Source organism: Castor canadensis, chromosome 8 (assembly GCF_047511655.1).
Source record: "Castor canadensis chromosome 8, mCasCan1.hap1v2, whole genome shotgun sequence".
NCBI classification, from domain to species: domain Eukaryota; kingdom Metazoa; phylum Chordata; class Mammalia; order Rodentia; family Castoridae; genus Castor; species Castor canadensis.
Window position 1 is genome coordinate 137,443,285 of NC_133393.1, and position 21,502 is coordinate 137,464,786.

Consider the following 21,502-nt stretch of genomic DNA (forward strand, 5'->3'; position numbering starts at 1 on the left):
ACCATTGGTGCCATCAGGACACGCGTGGACTTAGGCTTTCAACAGATCAGGTTTAAAACTCAAGAAAAGTCCCTTCAACACCACCTGGCAACATTCCAGGATGCTAAGAAGCAATCCTTTCCTGTTTCCCTTTCCAAACAGGAGAGACTGTCGTTGTTACTTTGGGGCACAGCCATCAAAGCGTCCAGACTCCAGGAGGCGAAGTGCTGGGCGCCCGTCTCAATGAGACGCGCTGGCCGCTGGGGACGGGGCCTCCAGACCACGCCCCCGCGTCCTGATTGGTTCCTTCAAAATAGGCGGCGGCGCTCCGCGGCGAGTCCAGAGTCTCCGGCGGCGGTTTGTCAGGGGCGTGCCGGCCCAGCACAGATTGAGCCGAAGTGTTGTCCCGTGGGGAGAAGTGACCACCTCGCGCCTGGGCTGGTGAGTGACTTCCCTGTGTGCCTTCTCTTCTCCTTGCGAACTTTTACTCTCCTTGTCGGGCCTCTCCGCCTCAGCCTGAGGCTTCAAGGAGCCCCCCAGTGTCCGCGGAGTCGCAGTCGAGGTTGGGGTGGGCCTCCAAACTGCAAGAAACTCTACGATTGGCTGGCTGCGGGAGCCGCGTGTTCTGATTGGCTCCCGGGGCTGTCAAGGCGAAGTTATGCTTGCCTTCACCTGCCCACCGGGGAGGACGGGAGGGGTAACAGGTGTGTGTGGGGGGCGGCGGCGGGGGAAGGGGCGCCGCAGGTGAGGGTGTGTTAGGCTGGGGAAGACTCGGGGAGCAGCTGTCCGCTTACTTTAGCATCCAAAGAGAGATCAGACCCTGAATCGAGTGTAGGGTGTTCAAGAGCACCCTCATCCCAAAGGGTCACCTGATTCCGCATCGTCACCCTCAGAAAGCAGGGATGAAGTCACTGTCCCCGGAAAGGGAACGACACTAGTGATCTTATCCCGTGGCAGGCACCGCAGTCTCTTCCCTATTTGTACTCTCCAGTTCCTGTAGGGTTCACATCTCCCAGACTCAGTGGAACTAGGAAATACTGATGGGGACCTTGGACACTGCCCAGTTCGGAGGACTGCGGGGGGCGGGGGGGGCGGCCGATTGCCTTGGAGGAGACTACGAGATGGTGGGGTGGTTGATCCCGTCGTTTTTAGGTGGAGATGGTGTTTTGCTTTCCCAGTCTAGGTCAGAGGTTGGCTTTTGCTTAGCTCATGTGGAGTGCGTTAATAGCTGCTCTGCTAGAAAATAAGCAGTTTGTAAACTGCTTTCTGATCCCTTTTCTTGGTACTCACGTGATTAGTAGTTGGAATTTTCAGCACCTGTGATTCCTTTTGGGCGGAAACTCTAGTGAGAATTTTCTGGTCTAGATTCTGATACGGTGTTCATCTGACTCATCAATTTCAAAAACTCATTTAGATCAACTGGCATTGAACACTTACCTGTATGCTATTTTGACATTATTGAATTAGAGGTAGTATTTCTTTTTTAGTGTGGTAGATTCACAGAGCATGAGCAGTTGGAATCAGACTTTAATTGGCGTGCGACTCTAGGCAAATTATTTAATCTTTCTAAGCCTAAATTTCCTAATCTGTAAAAGAAGATTAATAATAGGTCCTACTTTATTGATGTGAGGGTGGTTGTGAGGATTAAGCGAAATAATCCATATAAGTAGTTTAGCACAGTGCCTGGCACATAGCAATGCTTATTTCTATGCTGATTAACTTGGGTTGAAAGGTACAACCTGTTTGCAAAAGGTGGGGGAGAAGCAGAAGGTGAAGGTGCTGATGGTTTTTCATTGATAAAGTTAATACATGTAAAGCACTTGAAATCCTGTCTGGAGCGTAGTAAACACGTGTGTTGCTATTTATCAAGCACATTGTGACCTAGACTGTGCTTCACTATATAATTGTTGAACTTCTTAGTCATGCTGCAACCTCCATTTAATATGTATGGAAACTAAAGTTCAGAAAAGGGAAAGAATTTCCTGAGGCCCCCCAGAAGCCAGTGCTGACTCTCACTCCACAAAAGGCTCAGGCTCTTTTCTGTACCACTGACTTTTGCATTTTATTATTACCAGTAAGCAACCTCCCTGGAGTGAGTTGTTTGTGTGGTGCGGATCCATTTTTGCTGTGGGCCTGTGTTTTTAAAAAATTTTTTTGAGTTACAAAATAATAAGAAATAGCTTGTAATGATAAATAAAAGTGTAATAAATAAGACAATAATGTCAGCTGTATATGCCGTTAGTAAAAAAATGAAATGAAGTGTGGAAATTAGTTCAGAAATAATATTTCCTAATTTATATTTTCTCATTTATTTTTTGTTTATTCAATATTTTTTTTTACTAAGTAGCCACTCCCCTCCTTTTTTTTTTTGTGGTAATATCTTAAGTCTGATGATAAGGGACAAGTTTCAGTTGCTTCAATAATTTTTTTAAGCTGGCTGTTTAAGAGTAAAGAATCAAAGTTAATATATTCTACACTATATTTTTTCTTTCTCACAGTAATATACTGTATTTTTTTTTCTTACTATTTGCTTTTCATGCTTTGTTTAGGTACACCTTTCCATGCCTCACGAGCCGGGCTATGTACTTAGGATTTGAAAGAAGAGGAATCGAGTCTGTCAGACAATTTAGCTCACTTTGAGTCTCTAAATTTTAAATTTAATTGTAGAGAAATGCCTTAGAAGTAATGCTTACAAGATACAGACAGTATTTATAATTGTATTTCTTTAGGGTTTCTCCTTCTAAAAATGCAAAAAGTTTTTCCATTTTATTACGTTGTTACAGAGTAGGGTGTTTTGGTTAACAAAAAGTTACTGTGTATTTCATAAATAATTATAAATTTCCAAAGAACTAGAATGCAATAAAATGTAGATACACTAAGTGTAATTTCATCATAACTGTTGATAGCATCATGGGAATTTATAGTATTATGCCTTTAGTCATGCTGACTCATAGAGGCTTCTGTTTACTATCTCCCAGCATAAATTTATTATACAAAGGAATAATATTAGCTATGGTGGGGGGTTTGCTTTACATAGAGCGACAAACATAATTATTGCTCCTCAATGGATGACTTGTTATCTATATGTATGTGTATATACATCTCTCTCTCTATATATAGATATATAGATATATAGATATATATATACACACACATAGAAAATATGTATATGTACTTTTTGGTTTTGTTTTGTTTTTTATGTGATGCTGGGGGTCAAACCCAGGGTTATACACATGCTAGGCAAGCACTTTATCACTGAGTTATACCCCTACCCCTTATTTATTTATATTTTTTATTTCAAAAATAAAATTGGCTATCAAAAAAAATTTAACTTTGTTCAGAAATTTCTTTTCTACACACACTTACAATTTGGAAAAACTCTGTGGCCTCAGTGACATTATATATACGTTGCACAGGCTGCTTTTGTTCACACATCATAGCAGATATCTTTTCATACCAGTGGTCATAGCTCTTAGTCTTTCAGATGGCTGATTAAGTCTATCATGTGAGTGTCCCATAAGCTATGTGAGCACTTTTTTTTGTTAGCAGATTAGATTTTGTTTATACATTTCCTTATATTCAGTGTACTGTGTTTCCCAACAAAAATGCAAAAATTTCCAACAGATTAATGATCTGTATATTTTGCAAATAATGTGATATTTTATGAAACTGTAAAAATCTTATTTATTTCTCTGAAAAATTTTCATTTGTGATTGAAGCTGCTTTTTTCTATTATGGTTTCATATTCCCTTTAGTGATATATGTTTATTATATTTGGAAGTAATTCTTGTACTATTTTAGTATTTCTGTTTTTAAACATTTATTTTTAAAATTTTGTGACAGGGTTTCACTGTACAGTTCAGGCCTGCCTGACGCTCATGATCCTTCTGCCTCAGCCTTCTGAAGTCTGGAATTGTAGGAATGTGCCACCAAGCTGGCATAGTACTGCTTTCTAATAAATAAACAGAAGAAATGGAGAGTGTTACCGCCTTAAGGATTTTACTTAAAAAAGCATAGGGTAGAGTAAAATTGGAGGCATATTACATATTACTATGCCATCTAAATAGAGGAGGTGGTTCAGAGAACACTTTTGGTGGAATTGACTCAGAAAGATGGGTAGGAATGAGTCTGAGGTGGGGAGGACAAACAATACCACGAATCAGCATGTGCAAAGGGTCTAAAAATATGCTCAGTATGGCTAGAGTGTGGGGATGAAGAGATGGGGCTAGCAGGGGTCTTCCAAGCCTTGGCTAGCTTTGTTAAGAAGTTTGGGTTTTATTGTAAAGTACAAACTGAGCCAGTTAGGGTTAAGCAAGGGATAGCATCATGCCCTTCCCAGGCTGCATTATGTGAAGAACAGGTTGGAGGCTTGCAAGGCTTGGGGAAAGGGTGACTGAGTAAACCTGGAGAAAGACTGAGCACGGGTGTGGTCATAGGCATTTAAGAAAAAAAGTGCAGGGAAAAAAAAGAGATGGTAATCCGTTATTTAGGCTGAGGAAAGGTAGAGACAGGGAGAAGGGTGGAGGTGTGAGAGAGGAAGGAATCACAGATGTCTTGGTAACTTGGTAAATGTTTGGTACTGCTCCCTGAGATCGTGAACACAGGACACCTTTGTAAAGATTTAAATGAAAGAACAAATGAATGGATGATCTATATACAGAGGGAGAAACACTTGATGGTGATGGTGGTGATGATGTGAGTGCAAACACAGCACTCACAGTGGATTTTACTTACCAGCTTTGTTTGCGTCTTTGCGTGTGCATGTGTGCATGTGTTTTCTTTTTAGCATACTATATACAGCTGGTATGTTTTCCTTGACGTTTCAAAATGTTGAGCTTGTCACATCTTCTAATCATGCTTTGCACACACATAATCTTCTCTAGACCAAGTGTACTGCCCCTTGAGCAAGTCTTGCAGTTAAGTTGTGTGTTATTTCTCATGACTGCTGTGGTTCATTACCACAGACTTAGTGATTTATTTAGTGTTGTTGTTTTTGAGACATGGCTGTACTGTGTGGCCCAGGCTGGCCTCAAACTCTTGATCCTCCTGCCTCAGCTTCCAAAATTTAGTGACTTTTAAACAACACAGATGTACTATCTTACAGTATGGGGGTCAGTATCAAAAAAAGGTACTGGCAAGGCTCTGTTCCTTCTGGAGCTTCAGGAGAGAACCCCCTTTCTTTTTTTTTGCCTTTCCCAGCTTCTAGAGAGCCCCTTGCATTTCTTGATTCCTTCCTCCATCTTCACAGCCAAGCAGTGTGGTATCTCAGATCAATCTCTGTGTCTCTGAGTTTCTCTCATCATGACATCTCTCTCTCTCTCTTTCTGCCCTCACTTTGCCTCCAGTGACTGGCCTTTCTGCAACACTCTTATAAGGACTTTTATGATTACTTGGGTTCACCTGGATAGTCTCCTATCTTTCAAGATCCTTAATTTAATCCTCCTGCAAAGTCCTTTTTGCCTTGTAAGGGCATGTATTCACAGGTTCTGAGCATAAAGGTGTGGACATCTTTGGGGGCCTTTATCCTGTGTGGTAAAGTTTAAAATGTAATAAAAATGGATGTGTCCATGGGGCAGTCATATGAATTCCTGAGTTGCACATTGGTTGGAATTCTTGCTCCCTGGCACAGATATTCTGTCTTGTTCTCTTGGAACCTCTGTCCGCATATCAGCTTTATTTATTTATTTATTTTTAGTCCTTTGGTATATTAGGCAACTCAATTTGCTGGTACTTTAACCAGTAATCACTGACATATTTTACTTTGTATATATTGAGTAAAAGATAAAATCATGTATCAATTTAGGTCACACAATGAATAATAAATAATATCATAAAAGGTTCTCCATCAGACATATGTCTACTACATAGCTGCTTCCTAAATTTTGCTGAAACATTTGGAGATGGGATGGCCATTTTTCCTAGGGATTTTAACATTTCTGTCACCAAATCTGTTTCTTAAACTTCAGGCTTGAGTTCTTTTAGCTATATTATTTCTACCAGTAATCAAGGAACTTGGCAAAGAATTGTACCAGAATGACTCAAAATAGTACAAAATGCCATACAGACAAATGATTAGGAGAAATGGTGTGTAAATTCATGAACTAAAAATAAAATCAGAATTAATTCAGGCCAATCAGGGCAGGTTGCTAAGAAGAGGTGAGTCAAAAAAGTTACAAAGTTAGGTTTGCTGAGATGGTGAGGCATCTATTGCTTTGACTATTGCTTCACTCTGTCCTTTGCTGAATTGTCTCATGTCAATATTGGGTTTTCACAGATCTCATTCTTAGATCCTTTTCTCTTCTCCATTTTCATCAAGTAGTTCCATTGTTTCCAATGGCTTTACCTCCCAAATGTTGGCTGACAATTTCTATCTCTTCCTGTACTTTCTTCTTAACTAGTATTTCCAACTCCTACCTGGCATTTCTACTTGAATGCCTTTAAAGGGTTCTCACATTAAACGTGACTAAAACACATCACATGTTGACCTGTTTGCTGTGTCCCCTGCTTCATCTGCTCAGATTCCTGTCATCCTTACTCACCTCAGTGAATGCCACCGCTATCTCTTTGCTCATCTCGTAAACCAGAACCTAGGAGTCATCATTGCCTGTTCACTCTGCCCTTTACCTCCCTCTCCTTCATGCCTCATTTCTGAAAATTACCAAGTCCTTTTGACTGCATCCAAAATGCAGTGTATATCAAATCCATCTACTTCTTTCCAGTGGAGATACTCAGATTCTAGTTCAGTCACCATCATTTGTCACTGACCCTCAATGGGTTCCTAGCTCTTCTACCTCCAGGCTGCCCTCCAGCTCATTTCCTATAGGCCGCGTTGCTTTGCTCTCACTGTTTCTATCCCTGCCTGTTTCTCCTTTCATCCTTTCTCTTAATTCTTTTCTGTTCACCTCCCTTTTTGTCCCCGCTCCCTGTTCTCTGTTCAACTCATTACTATTTCACATCCATATTTCTCTGTCCTCAGAGTGTTCTTTTAAAACTATGAATGAGATCACATCGCCACTCCTCCTCTAAAACTCTTTAGTGGTTTCCAACTGCACTTAGAATGAAATTAAATTTCTTCAACATGGTCTTCTCTGTGGAGCCACTGCCTAACTCTCCAACCCTGTCATAATCTGCATGTTCTCTATTCTCCCTCCATGTTTCAGCCATGCTGGCTTCTTAAAGTTCTCGGAATGCATCACTCTTTCTCTGTTCACAGCCTGTGCAAAACTTACTCTCCACACATAGAATCTCTTGCCTCTCTCTACTGAACTCTGCTGTTCTTTAAATTAATGCCTTTCTTTCAGCAAAATCATTTCATACAATTTAAGTCTAAATTAGGCCCCTACTATTTTTCTGTTGAAGGACTCTGTTTCTTTTTTTCAAAGCAGTTATCATGATTTAATGTTAAAAATTCATTTGTGTATTTGCTATTTTCAGCCTAGCTCAGGAAGGGCAGTTACGTGGTTGCTTGGTCATCACTGTTTCTCAGCTTTTTGTTTATCAGCTTTTCGGGACAAGTCTTCACTGTGTAACCCAGGCTGCCAATGATGCTCATTGATCTCGTGATCTTCCTGTTTCTGAGTGCTGGGATTACAGGTGTGAACCACCATACCTGGCAGTAACGTTTATGGAATGAGTGTATGCCACATGAAAAAGAGATAGCTTGAAGAGTGACATAGTTTCAAGAATAAGGCTTAATGGAGCAGGGGTCCTATGTGAAAACAGAAAGCCCTGAATACTTACTGTAGGAAAGAGAAAGTTCCAAATTCTGACTTTCAGACTTGGAGTTATGATGTGGCAATTTTAAAGCCTTTATATTCACTTATAACCATATTTATTGTGTTAGTAGAAGAAGCTTTTCAAATTATGTTTAATTATAATGTCTGAGCATTACTAGTCTTGTTTTTAATTTGACAAATTATATTAAATTAACTATAATTATGTCTCATCACAGAACTAATAATAACTCATTTGTCAAGTGCTAGCTATGTGTCAGGTACCTTATATGTATCATCTCATTTTATTTTTACAACCGCCATATGAAGGTGGTGGTGCTATCCCATTTTTCAGATGAGAACACTGAGGCTCGGAGAAGTTAACTGTCCTATGGTCATATAGCCAGCATACCTTGGAGCTGGATTAAAACCAGATGTGTCAGATACTTTCTACTACCACAGTGCTGTCTTTGTGGTGAGTCATGTCAATACACATTCAAAAATATATGAAATATATTTGGTATAGATTTATTATTTCTATTGTGTTGGGCAATTAGGAAATAATTAAATAAAAATTTAAAGCTGAGATTTAAAATTTTTTAATTATAAATCAGGCAGTATATGTTCTTTAGCTGTTTTTCCAAATGAAACATTAAAAATAGTGAAATATTTTTTGACATAAGTACAGGCATAAAGACCAGTATTTAAGAAACCTGTGTTCTCACCACTGTGTATACATTGGTTTTTGTTTTTTTAATCATTTCCTTGCAGTTTGTTTCCTTGCAGTAATCTGGTGGCTGAGTGCTGGGTGGATGTGTGGGTCAGTGGCAATGTTATTTTTTTCCTGAAGAAACTTCCCTTACTTGTTTGCTATTTTGCCACTCTTCTTGGGGGAGCCTAGGTTCGTATCAGGTTTGAGTCATGACATTTTGAGTTCTCCCCATTATATAATATGGGAGAATAATGCAAGTGTTCTGGGCTTCACAGTCATGGTGCCAAGGATCAGTTCCACAGCTTGGCTTTCTTTCCCAGGATCTGAAGTTGCACTGTAGTGAAATAGACTTGACCACATCCCAACTGACACTTTTTATGGTGAGTGGATTAGACCCAAATCCTGGTCAAGTGTCAGATGGATGAGCACATTCTTTGTTTCTAACATTTCCTAGATTTCAAAAGTTAAGAATAGCATTGTTAATTTACAGTCCATGCATACAATTGCCGTGTGAAAGGTTCCTGTCAGAGTACAGTTTGGACTTGGTCACATGAGAGTCTCTCCTTCACCACTCCCCTCCCCAATCTAAGGAAAAGGAATTGAAGTTGGCTTCTTCATTAAGACAGAAAGAAAAAAACAAAAGCCAAATAACACCAGTGAGTTGCTAATAAAGATGCATCTCCAGAAATGAAGTGTTACTGGTATCATATAACTGCTTTATAGGAAAAAAATAAGAATGAGACTTTTAGGGAAAGATAGAAATAAGGGAAATAGGTAATGTGTGAAGAGCCAGCATTGTGGGTGTAATGCAAATCAAGGATTGGGGCTAGTGAAAAAACTATGCTTGAGATTAAGTGCCTATTATACAAAAATGGTTTTGAAGAGAATAGTGGATGACTAGAACATCAAAAACTGGTTCTCATATTTGGAACATAGTGAGTACTCATTTTAAGTAACTGGTGATTAACTGATACAATCTCCTGTTGTTAACAGGTGTTGGTGAGGATGTGGGGAAAAAGGAACCCTTATACCCTGCCGGTGGGAATGCAAACTAGTATAACCACTCTGGAAAAAAATTTGGAGGCTTCTTAAAAATCTAAACATAGACCTGCCATATGATCCAGAATACCACTTTTGGGGATATACCCAAAGGAAGGAAACACAGGTTACTCCAGAGGTGCTTGCACAACCATGTTTATTGCAGCACTATTCACAATAGCCAAGTTAGGGAAAACAGCCAAGATGCCCCACCACTGATGAGTGGATTAAGAAAATGTGGTATTTATATACAATGGAATTTTACGCAGCCATGAAGAAGAACGAAATGTTATCATTCACAAGTAAATGGATGGAACTGGAGAACATCATCCTGAGCGAGGTTAGCCAGGCCCAGAAGACCAAAACTCATCTGTTCTCCCTCCTATGTGGACATTAGATCAAGGGCAAACACAACAAGGGGATTGGACTTTGATCACATGATAAGGCGAGTGCACACAAGGGAGGTATGAAGATAGGTAGGTAACCCAAAAACACAAGATAGCATTTGATGTCCTCAATGCAAAGGAACTAATGCAGAAACTTTAAAGCAACAGAGGCCAATAGGAGAATGGGACTAGGAACTAGAGAAAAGTTTAGTTTGACAAGAATCAATATAGAATGTAACACATATGTACATGGAAGCGATGCTAGGAATCTCCCTGTATAGCTATCCTTACCTCAACTAGCAAAAACCCTTGGTCCTCCTTATTAATGTTTATACTCTCTCTTCAATAAAATTAGAGATAAAGGCAAAACAGTTTCTGCCTGGAAGCGAGGGGGTGGGGGGGGAGAGGGAGGGGGCGTGGGGAAAGGGAGGGGTTGAGGGGAAGGGGGGAGTAATGACCCAAACATGGTATTCACGTATGAATAAAAGAAATTATATATAGATTTATATATCTATATATAAAATGTGAAACAATAAAAAAACCCCAAAAAATCTGTTGCTGATGTACACAATAGCTTTTTGTGTATGAGGATACATTGTAACTTATCTAAGTATTATTTTATTAAAAATTTCTTTTTAAAGGTAATCCAGATTATTACATTTTTGTCATTTTAAAAGCAGTTCTTCTGTTACACAAGAATGATTTGAAAAATATAAGATGTTTGATAAAGTTCAAGTGACTGAACGTTGTGCACAAATTCTTCATGTCTTTCATAAAACTAATTTTGTTGATTTTTCTATAAAAAGTGCAACTCCCAAACATTCTTGTGATAGCCCTTTTGTGAATGTGTCACTGTTCTTGATTTGCACACGCCTTATAATTTAGGCTTTCTTTTGTTTGGGGTTGGCAGTTCCAACTGTTAGAGCTCTTGTCTGATTCTGTGGAACTCCATTTTAATGGGAGCAGCTTCTTTGCTGCATTTTTTAAAAAATGGTCTCGGAAGCTTCTTACTGTGGATCTTTGTTGGGGACAAAGGATTATTTATGCTAAAGGAAAATGTATTCCCCACTGAATTAGCTCGTGGGAAGCATAACAAGCTCATTAGTAATGCTCACTTGTACTTTGGCCTTTTGCTGTGGTAGAGAGAGGGAAAAATGACATCAAAAGGACATTCTGTTGTCTTTTGCCTTCCTGTAAAGAAAATAGGATGTAACATGAGGCTCTTTGGTTAGGCTTAGCTCAGGTTCAACTTTGGTATGAGAAGAAATGCTCCTGAAAGTGGTATGTATTGTACAGTTGGCACTCTGCCTGGGTTGCGACTGGTATGGCATAGAGGAGAAAATAACTTTTCCTTGGAAATTGATAGCATTTTAGCCTTGTAAATGGTTTTTGATATATTTTCTTAGGATGTTTTAGTGGCAGTTTCCAATAAAAAATAGACTAGCTCATTGTGTTGCAGTAAGAAATCAATAATTTATGTTTTATATAGTCTATATTAGTTAATATTTTAAGCTGTTCACTTATTTCTCCCCTGCCCTGAAAATACATTAGAGAATTGTTTTAACCTAATTTAATTTATTACAGTTTTTCTTCCTTTGTGGATTTCATGAATGGTGCTTTGGAGCTAAAATTGCTATTTCTTTTGATTTTCATCTTTGAAAATTTATTACAGGGAAGCATTAGGTATTTTTGCTTCACATTTAAAATTAATAGTTGTCTTTACTAACCTTGTTTTCTAGCAGAAAAAGCTTATGAATTTATATAAACCCACTAAGACCCTAAATGGTTTCTATGAAGATGAGATGAAAATGCTCAAGTTTCAATCTTCATTTTGTGATATTTATTTCTACATTACGTTTACAGGGGAAAATAAAATTCTGGAAGAATTTCATGTAAACCAAGTCTTACTGTTAATTCTATTTTACTGGCCAGATGCTTCAGGAGTTACTTTGATGCTAATGCCAGAAATAACATATTAAAATATGCTTCAGGTTTCTCTCCTTCAAGTGAGAAGTTTCCTTAGGAAGGAAAAAAGCAAGGAGCCATTATTTCAACTATTTCAACTGGAAGAGAATGTTTTAGGTTTTCAGTCAGAGGAGAGAAAAGGACATTACTAAATCTTGAAATGTGAGAGTTTTGGGTGTAGGAAAGCTACCACTGTCTGCATGTTAATATTTTCTTCTGTTTTTAGAATAGCAGTTTCATTTCAGTATAGATGACCATGCAGCCTGCAATTCAAGTAAGTGTTTTTCTTGGACTATATATGTATTCTTATAGTTATATAAATGAATTAATATAATAAGATACTACAACTATCACAAAATGTTTTTATTGCATTAGTTCTTTTCAACATTACATTTTAATAACAGGAATACTGTATTTTGACTTTCTAGTCCTGAAAATATTTTAATTCTTAGCTTTTATTTGTACTGAACATTTAAAGCATCAAAAATATCTTGGAGTTGGTGGGTCCACCTTGTTGATACCATTTTGAGAAAAGAAGTGGAATATTTTATAGTTTTCTACTCATTACAATTTATATATATTTATAGTTAAAAGAGCTTTCAGCAAAAACAAATATAAATTTTTAGTTTAGTTAATTTCACATGTGCTCTGTAAATGTTGTTCATGACTAGGTGTTAAAATTTGAAATTTTAGAGTAGATATTTTTGTTTTTGGGGGGGTGAGGTGAGCTGGGGGTAATGAGACAAACCAGAATAATCTCATGTTTGAATGATTTCCACATGTGGTGTTTGCTGTATTATTTTTCTTTCCTGGTTTCTTTTCCTTTGACATCAATAGAACATGACTGAATCTTAAAGGAATAAGTTGCATCGAATATCTCTCTCTAGGAAGATGCAATCAGCTGGCAGTGAGATGCACTTCAGGGTCAGTCAGATTTCAGTTCTGATCCTAGTTCTGCTACTTCCACTGAGATTCTGGCAAGCTATTTTATCTAGAGTTTTTGCTTCCCTACCTGTAAGGTGAAGATAATAGTCCTTATGTTGAGGAATCAATGAGATAAGACATGCAGAGAGCCTACTAGAATATATACTGCCTAGTGGGCACTTCAGAAGTTTGGTTGTACTAACTACACACCAAAATTATCCAGCTATAAAACTGGAGATGGTACCTTTGTCATGAAGCCAGCCTTCTTCCCACCCTTTCTCCCTCCTTTTATTCTTACCAAGATAACAGACAGTCTAGAGAATTATTTATCAAATGGTCAAGAACACCCACAGGTGTGGTCCTGCTTGAACACCTTCCTATGTTGTGTAGCTATCCCCGCTGCTCTACTAATAAACAGTTTGTTATACTGTTTTTCTTCTGGGACTTGAATGTCCATGACAGACTTCCCAGAAGTCTTCCTGTTGTTTAGCATGTGTGAGGCCCTATGTTCAAGCCCCAGTACCACCAAAAAAAAAAGATCGTCTTCTTCCCATCTGTGTCTTTTCACATACACTTTCAGTATACTTAGAACTCATTTATTACACAAAACCATTTTTGAGCAGATAACTTCTATCCTCTCTTTATTCCAGCTTCAGAAATGTCATTAGTTTCTTATTGATTTATATATATATACATATATATATGTATATATGTATATATATATACACATACATATATATATATACGCACATATACACATACATATATATATATATACACACACACACATATATATATATATATATATTTTTTTTTTTTTTTTTTGTGGTACTGGGGTTTGAACTCAGGGCCTTGAACTTGTTAGGCAGGCACTGTATCAATTGAGCCATGCCTCCAGCCCATTTTACTTTAGTTTTATTTGGTATTGGTGTCTTACATTTATACCTGGACTAGCTTGGATGGTAAGCGTCCTATTGACACTTCCTATGTAGCTGAGATGACAGGCATGCACTACCACATCCAGTTTGAGATGGGGTCTCATAAACTTTTTTCACCTGAGCTGACCTCAAACCAAGTCCTCCCCTCTCCACCTCCTGAGTAACTAGGATCACAAGTGTGAGTCACTGTCTCCAGCTCAGTTATATTTTTCCTTATATAGTTCTTTTGTCATTGCTACATTGTCTGTGTGTTTCTCATTTCCACACTAAAGGCCATTAATATTTTCTTAATGTGATGATATTTTTCATAGTTTTGCCTTATGGTTCCATGAAATTTCCTCTAATCTGGTATACCTTCATTGATTCCTCTCCAAGACTATCCTTGACATCTCTCACAGAGGTTTTTCCTTCTTTCCCTGCTTAATGTGAGAACTTTCTAGTATTTTCACCTCTTTGTCAACTCAATTGGACAGTTGCTTAGTTATTTATAAGTGCCTTGGAGAGAAGAGACATCTAGTAAATAGCTGTTATCAATTGATACTTTGTTTATTTAATACATTGAGATTTTCCATGCACTCTTTCTGTGTCTTTCATTCTGACTAATAAAGACACATATAGTCCAAAAGTGAATGACAGATAGTTCTTAACTTCTTTTGGGTCATAGTCCTCTTTGAGAATCTGAGAAATAGCCTGTTTATACAGAGGCATACAATTTAAGCTAAGTGTGATCAACTTTATGAACCTAAGTTCCTTTGTGGACTGTGGATTAAGAATCTTTGCAATTTGACAGCTTTCAGTATGTTTGAGGACAACCTTTATGTGTGTAGTTTTTCTTACTAACATCTAATGTTTTATTTGTGTATATTAATTGTACAAAGGGGTTTCATTGTGATACTTACAGAGGTGCATACAGTGTACTTTCACTTCTATTATTTTTTCTTATCCCCCTTTTAAAACAATTTCAATGGGTTTCATTATTCTATTCTCATCCATGTGTAAAGTGTTTAAGCATCTAACTTTTAATATTAATATACTACTGACTAGCCATGGCTACAGAGTATTCTGCTTAATGATAGGAGAACTCAACATGTCCTTTTTTTTTCTTTAACGTAGCATTAAGGAAGAGTGACTTCTGTTAATGTTAACTTCTCCATTTTCAAATATAATTTTCAAAAAACTACCTCCTAACTCATGCTCATCTTTCCTTGCCAAACACTTGGCACCTGCTCTGCCTGTTTTCTGCACAGTCAAATGGTTAAAAGCCAAATAACATATTTTGTTGATTTAAAAATATTAATTATTAGATACACCATGATTTTGATGATAGAGTTGTTTGCTAATATCTGTTCCTTAATTATTCAGCACATATTTTTGACTAAATACTATGTGCTGTCATGCTGAGTTCTAGGGTTACAAACAGAAATAAGACACGCTTATAAAGGGAAGAATTAGAGAGTAAGTCTTTGTTATGCCCTCTTCGAAATAATTTTGAGAAATAAATACCATCTTACCTTTTCCCTAACACTATACAGTATTGTCATATATTTAGGAGTTTATTCCCTAATCTCTTTGCATGATTCTTGAAATAATATCCCTCAAACAACTTATGTTTCATTTTGTCTTTGGGTATTTTTACTGAGTTTCATTACTCTTGCAAATCACTTGTGTTTATTCATTTTATCTCTTTGCCTTTGGGATTTCTTTCTTAAACATGTTTCTTTCTCACCACAGAAGATTAGAAGCAGGTTTTAATTAGTTTTTTCTTCAAAGTTTGTCTGCATTACATATAGTTTTGCTTCGGCTTTTGACTTGGGATAGTAAGACATGTTCAAATGAACCTGAATAAATTTAATATATTTTTTGGGGAAAATGTTCTATATTTAAAAATCAGAAGAGGACTATATTCACTGTGCTTTTTAAAACAACAACTTAAAACAGTCACCAACCTAAACAGTAGTTTCAGGTATGTCACAGCCATCTAAGAGTAAATAGCCAATCTAATGCTAAGTACCTGCAAATACTTTAATGTGTTTTTCTCAAAAACAAGGACATCTTCCTATACCACCACAATGAAATGACCAGAATTGGAATTTTAACATTGGCACAGTACTGCCATTTAATACCCAGGTCATGTTCCAGAGCTGTCCGTTGTCTCTGTCATATCCAGTTCAGAGCCGTGTGTTGGCTCTGGTTGCCATCTCTCTTTTTGAGTCTTTGTCAGGCTCAAACAGTCTGTTATTAATGACCTTGGCACTTTTGAATATTACCAGTTATTTTGTAGGATATCCTTCAATTTTGATTCATCTGATGTTTTCTCACGATTGGTTTAGGTTATGGACATCCTGAATGGAAATATCTCAGAAGGAAAAGGTTTTTTCCTCTTTGCGTCCTGTCAGGTGGCATATGACCTGATGGTGTTCATCTCTATTACTTGGTTGTGATGCTATCAGAAAAGAAAAGATTAGAAAACAAAAAGATGACTCTTTTTCCCTTTGTAAGAAGTGTTTTGTGTGCAAGTACTCTTAACCATATAAGCATCTCATTTTCTGTCAAAATTCATTTGTTTATTTCTTCCTGTGTGGACAAATTTTTTATCTATTTAATGTGATATAATCAATTGTTACTATTATTTAAATTACCCTCAATATAGCCAATAGAGGTCTTTAGTTTAATTTCTGTGTCCTTTCGATATGTCCCCCTCATTCTTTGAGTGTTTATCCTCATTCCCCATTTGTCCCTTTCTTCCTTGGCAATGAGAAAACTGGCTCCCACTTGCTAACTCTCCATGCATGTAACCAATCACTGCAACCTTCTCCCTGGTAGATCCTTAGCTCACATGGAACCGCATAGCATCCCTGAGTTGCTCCTGCTTTGTTCCCATGGATGTCCTCCTTATACTGCTCAAGGTCTGACACCTGGTGCAAGCCTGTCTCCACGTGTGGATGTTCTTTCACTTCACTCAAACTGTCTTCAACCACCCTGCTTTGAGAACCTCCTGCTCACTTCACTTGGTCTCTAATACCCCTTCCTGAGTTGCTAAGGAAGGAGAAAGACAGGGCTATTTGTACAGTATTGTGTATTGAAAACATTTCACGTATCTACACTGATAGTTTGCTTCTAATTTGTGTCTTCATGAGATGAAGTTTTGTGCACATGTGTATTATATATGATTTATATTTCATCTTTTACATATGGATGTGGATTATGGTGACTTTTGGCAAAAGTTGTACTCCTTCAGTTGCTTGGTGCTCTCTCTAGGTTTGGTTTGGGGAAGATCTGCCTCTAAGCCCACGGAGTCCTCTGACACCCAGACACGGACCAGGACTGGCTGATGTTTGTCAGTATGATGAGTGGATAGCTGTGAGGCATAAGGCCACTTTGCTGCCCATGCAAGAAGATCTGTCTATTTGGTTATCTGGCTTATTAGGTAAGGCTTGGAAAGATACCCTCATTTGTATTCTACTATTCAACAAGTATTTATTGAGAGCCTTACTTTTTATTAAGGAGTGATTGTTCTAGGTGCTGGGGAAATGCTAGTGAATGAAGCTTTCAAGGTCCTTGTCGGATTCACCCTGAACCTTGGGTCTTAAATTGTAGGAAATTTGAGAGTTAACTGCAGTGGTCAGTGAAATACATTAACATTGTTAATATTACTATTAATATTAAGATCATTGTCAATATTAAAATCTTTTAAAAAAAGTATGGATCTCATTTCTTTTTTGTTTCTTACTGATTCCCTCCTCCACCATCTTGTCTAAGCTATGGCATTCTGAGTGGAATATTTACTGTAGACTAAGTGGTACTGTTTCTGAGAGAGATACTGAGAGGTAGAGGCCTGTGACACCTAGAAACACATGTCAGGCTGGAGGAAGCCTGGCGTCATATTTTTTACTCTGTTAGAGACAAGGATGATGCTCTGAACTTCCTCCTCAGAAAAAATTCACTTTGAACAGAATTTCTTGCAGCGCTCCAAGTTTTCATGAAAAGAAACAGCCGCTTTAGTTTTGTCTGACAGCAGGCCAACGATCTAGACATTTAAAAAGTTTATTATGTAATCATAATGCTTTTAAAGAAGGCTTCTTCAAGTGAAAAGTTGGCATTCTCAGGCTATTTGTTCTGGTAATGAATTTAATTTTTAAACAACAAAATCTACCTTGTTTACCAAGAATCTTTGTTATGCAAGCAAAATTAATATGTGACAAATTTATTTTATTTAAAAATTTAAATGACATTTTTAAAATGTCAGTTTTCTTTATTCTGTGCTTTCACATCACAGATGTTTTTGTTTTGCCTTTCATTTAACTTGACATTGTTTTAATTAAACCTTCTAAGAGTGAATACTTGGAGTCTGATCTGATATTTGTCTAGTTTTTCAGTTCTAATCTGATTCTATTAAATATTAACCATTTTATTTGGATTTAGTATTTCTAGAAGAATTTTAAGTTTGAGATATGCTTTTAGGTATTGAAGTTAAGGCAGAAAAATTATTGGAAGAACTTGATAATGGAGTACTTTTATGCCAGCTGATTGATGTTCTTCAAAATATGGTGAAAGCATGCAGCTCTGAAGAACGAGGGGTAAGTGACGCTTCCCAGCACACATGTCAGATCTTGATACAAGTAATTCCTTCATGAACCTTCCTTCCTTTCTTTCTGTTTTTTTTTCTTTTTTTTTTGGTGGTGGTATGGGGCTAGGCAAGTGCTCTACTACTTGAGCCCACATCTTTAGCCTTTTCCCTTTTTGCTTTTGCTTGTTTTTCAGATAGGCTCTAGTGCGTTTAACCTGGAACTGGCTTTGGACTCAATTTTCACACATATGCCTGCTCAAGTAGCTGGGATTATAGATAGTTACCATCACACCTAGCTTGTTTGTTGAGACAGGGTCTTGCTAACTTTTTTCCCAGGCTAGCCTTGAACTGTGATCCTCCCTATCTCTGCCTCCCCAGTAGCTGGGATTATAGGCATGAGCCATCACTTTTTGCTGTTTATGTATGTTTCTTATCATCTCTACAAGGTTGTAAACTTCCACTCCCTGACTGGTATGAAAACTTGAAAATTTTGCTTAAACTTTTTGAGCATCTGAAAAAAAAGGTTATTTGTAACCTGGAGATACTAACATTTACCTTGTAGGTTTTATTTGTGAGTGATTGTTGATAATAAATGAGATAGTATGTAGATGGTACCTAGTGTAGTCTGTGATGCATTGTAGATATTGAGTAGGTAGCTCTTCTTTTTTTTTTTTTTCATTTTTCTTTTATTATTCATATGTGCATACAAGGCTTTGTTCATTTCTCCCCCCTGCCCCCACCCCCTCCCTTACCACCCACTCCGCCCCCTCCCTCTCCCCCCTCAATAGGTAGCTCTTCTTAATAACACTAGTAGAAGTGTAAGATGTTTTCCTCCATCAATCCCAACTCACAATCTCAAATAAACCAGGTCCCTTTCTTTTTGCCAGATGTAGGTGTTTTCAAGATTTTGGGGTCTGGATGCTTGCATGGAAACAGGTGATATCATCACTGTGGGGGACAGTGAGTGGTCCATCCATCCATATAGATATACATATATTTACATATATATTCATATGTGTGTGTGTATATATATATATATATATGCATAGACATATATGTAAACGGAAAATAAAAAGTGTATCCTTTGATACATAAGATTCTTTTTATTCTAAGAAAATCACAAATTTATAAGAATGATAGAACAAAAATTTAGCAACAATTAAGAGTTCATTGATAGAGAAGTTGTTAAAAATTAATTATGGTACCTATTGCATTGGACTATTATACAGTTAATAGAAATGATTATTTACACTGGGTGCAGTGGCTCGTGCCTGTAATCTGAGCTACTCAGGAGGCAGAGATTGGGAGGATTTTGGTTTGAGGGCAGCCCAGGCAAAACATTAGTAAGACTCCATCTCGACAAGCCAGATGTGGTATAGCATGTTTATAATCCCAGCCACTCAGGAGGCAGAAGACAGAAGGGTCACAGTCCAGGCAGACCACAGGGCAGAAATGTGAGACCCTCCCTGAAAAATAACTAAAGAAAAAAGGCCTGGAGGCATGGCTTAAGTGGTAGAGCACCTGCCTAGCAAGTGCAAGGCCCTGGGTTCCAGCCCTAGCACCACCCAAAACAAACAAAAAAAGGTTATTTACTCAAATCTGTTATTTTCAACCCTAAAAGATCCCCACAACATATTGTTAAGTGTACATGTGCACATACACGAAAATAAATCAAATTGCAGACCAGTGTGTTTATGTAACATTTTGTAGGTACAGCTGGATGTGTAACTATTCATAGAGATATCTAAATGTGGGTGAGAGAATTTCGGCTAAAAATACTGATCTTTGCTGTGTTGTTGATTCTTGTTTCTTTTGCAATGATTTTATTGTCTACATTTAATCATATACACACACAATAACCTCACAGGCTATTTTAGTTCTGGAAAACAATAGCGAGAGCATCAAAAAGTCTATTCATGAATTCCTTTCCAAGTGAAAATTTCAACTAAAAATAACTTCCCCCTCCCACTACTCTGGGCTAGACAGTAAAAAATTCAAATTCTGTGAAACTTAAGCCATCCATTTCCAAGGAACCTGAAGTGAGAATGGGCAGCTACTTCCTTATTTGAGTGTCTCCTCAAGAACCTTCATGACTCTGCACCAGGGAAGTAAGCAGAATGAGGATGACTGTTAACTTTGAACACAGCAATAATTTTGTGTTTGAACTAAACATACCATAGAGACATACCATAGAGATGTGTTTAGAGTTACTGGCTGTCATTTTTATTTTTTCTATTTTTTAACATTTTTATTAGTATATAATAGTTGTATGGGGGTTTCGTTGTGACATTTCCATACGTGTGTACATTGTACCCCAGTTTGGTTCACCCTCTCCTTTTTTTTTCTTTATTCATTTATTCATATGCGCATACATTGTCGGGGCCATTTCTCTCCCCTGCCCTCCGCCCCTTCTCCCTTCTTGAAATGACTTCCACAAGTTTCAATGTTCCATATTCGTACATGGGTAGAAAATATGTCAACCACAGTCACCCTCCTTTACCCTCTTTGTTTACCCTCCTGCTCTTGCTAGTACCCTCCCCTCAACCTGACCTGTTTTGCATTCCTGTCCTTCATTGGTCAGTGGAGTTTTGCTTTGGTATTTTACCTGCAAATATATTGTAGTTTAATCAGTCTAACCCCCTCTTTTATAGAATTTTATTTTTAATTAAGATTCTTGTGTCATTTAAAAAAGAAAGTGATTAGAGAAGTTTGAGCCTATTGCTCATTTTGACCAGATTGTTTTTCTAGGAATATTTTCTGGAACACACTTAAAGCAAAATCAGGTCCTTTTGCAGATGTCTTTTTCCTTAAAGTTGTATACTTTTTAGTTACACTCAGCGCATTGAACACTTACTTTGCAATTCTAAAATGAATTTCTAATGAAAATATCCTTGATGCATTCTTCTAATTATCCTTACATCTTTTCCAGAATTTTCCAATGAGCAAGGTGCCTTGTAAGAAAGATGCTGCTTCAGGCTCGTTCTTTGCCAGGGACAACACTGCCAACTTCCTTCGCTGGTGCCGGCATGTTGGGGTTGATGACACTTACCTCTTCGAATCTGAAGGTTTAGGTAACTGTTGTAGTGTAGTTTTTAATGTTTATTGGAACATTTTTGTATTCTTCACTTCTAATTTTTCTTCCCAAATACTGACTCAAATTGCCATATGTCTCAGTTTCTTAGAAAAATGAATTCTTTAGTTATGTGTGAAACCATTGGCGAACCAAATATTCAATATATTAAATTTTTCATTTATAGTTAAAGGCTTTATATAATTATAAT

At 37.5% G+C, this 21,502-nt stretch overlaps 1 protein-coding gene across 4 annotated transcripts in view; it reads left to right on the top strand.

Moving 5' to 3' along the window:
• Positions 1-304: 304 nt before the first annotated feature.
• The window catches only part of Gas2l3 (growth arrest specific 2 like 3), a 38,602-nt gene continuing 17,404 nt past the window's right edge, over positions 305-21,502 (top strand). Inside the window, exons 1-6 of one of the 4 annotated variants that reach the window (XM_074084211.1) lie at positions 305-420; positions 8,022-8,166; positions 12,019-12,066; positions 16,913-17,081; positions 18,116-18,231; positions 21,151-21,292. In XM_074084211.1, coding sequence (XP_073940312.1) covers positions 12,043-12,066; positions 16,913-17,081; positions 18,116-18,231; positions 21,151-21,292 — 451 coding nt within the window. In that variant the 5' untranslated portion in view covers positions 305-420; positions 8,022-8,166; positions 12,019-12,042. Of the gene's footprint in view, positions 421-8,021; positions 8,167-10,437; positions 11,109-12,018; positions 12,067-16,912; positions 17,082-18,115; positions 18,232-21,150; positions 21,293-21,502 lie in introns of those variants that run through there. The other 3 variants (XM_074084212.1, XM_074084214.1, XM_074084213.1) reach the window with 3 other exon arrangements.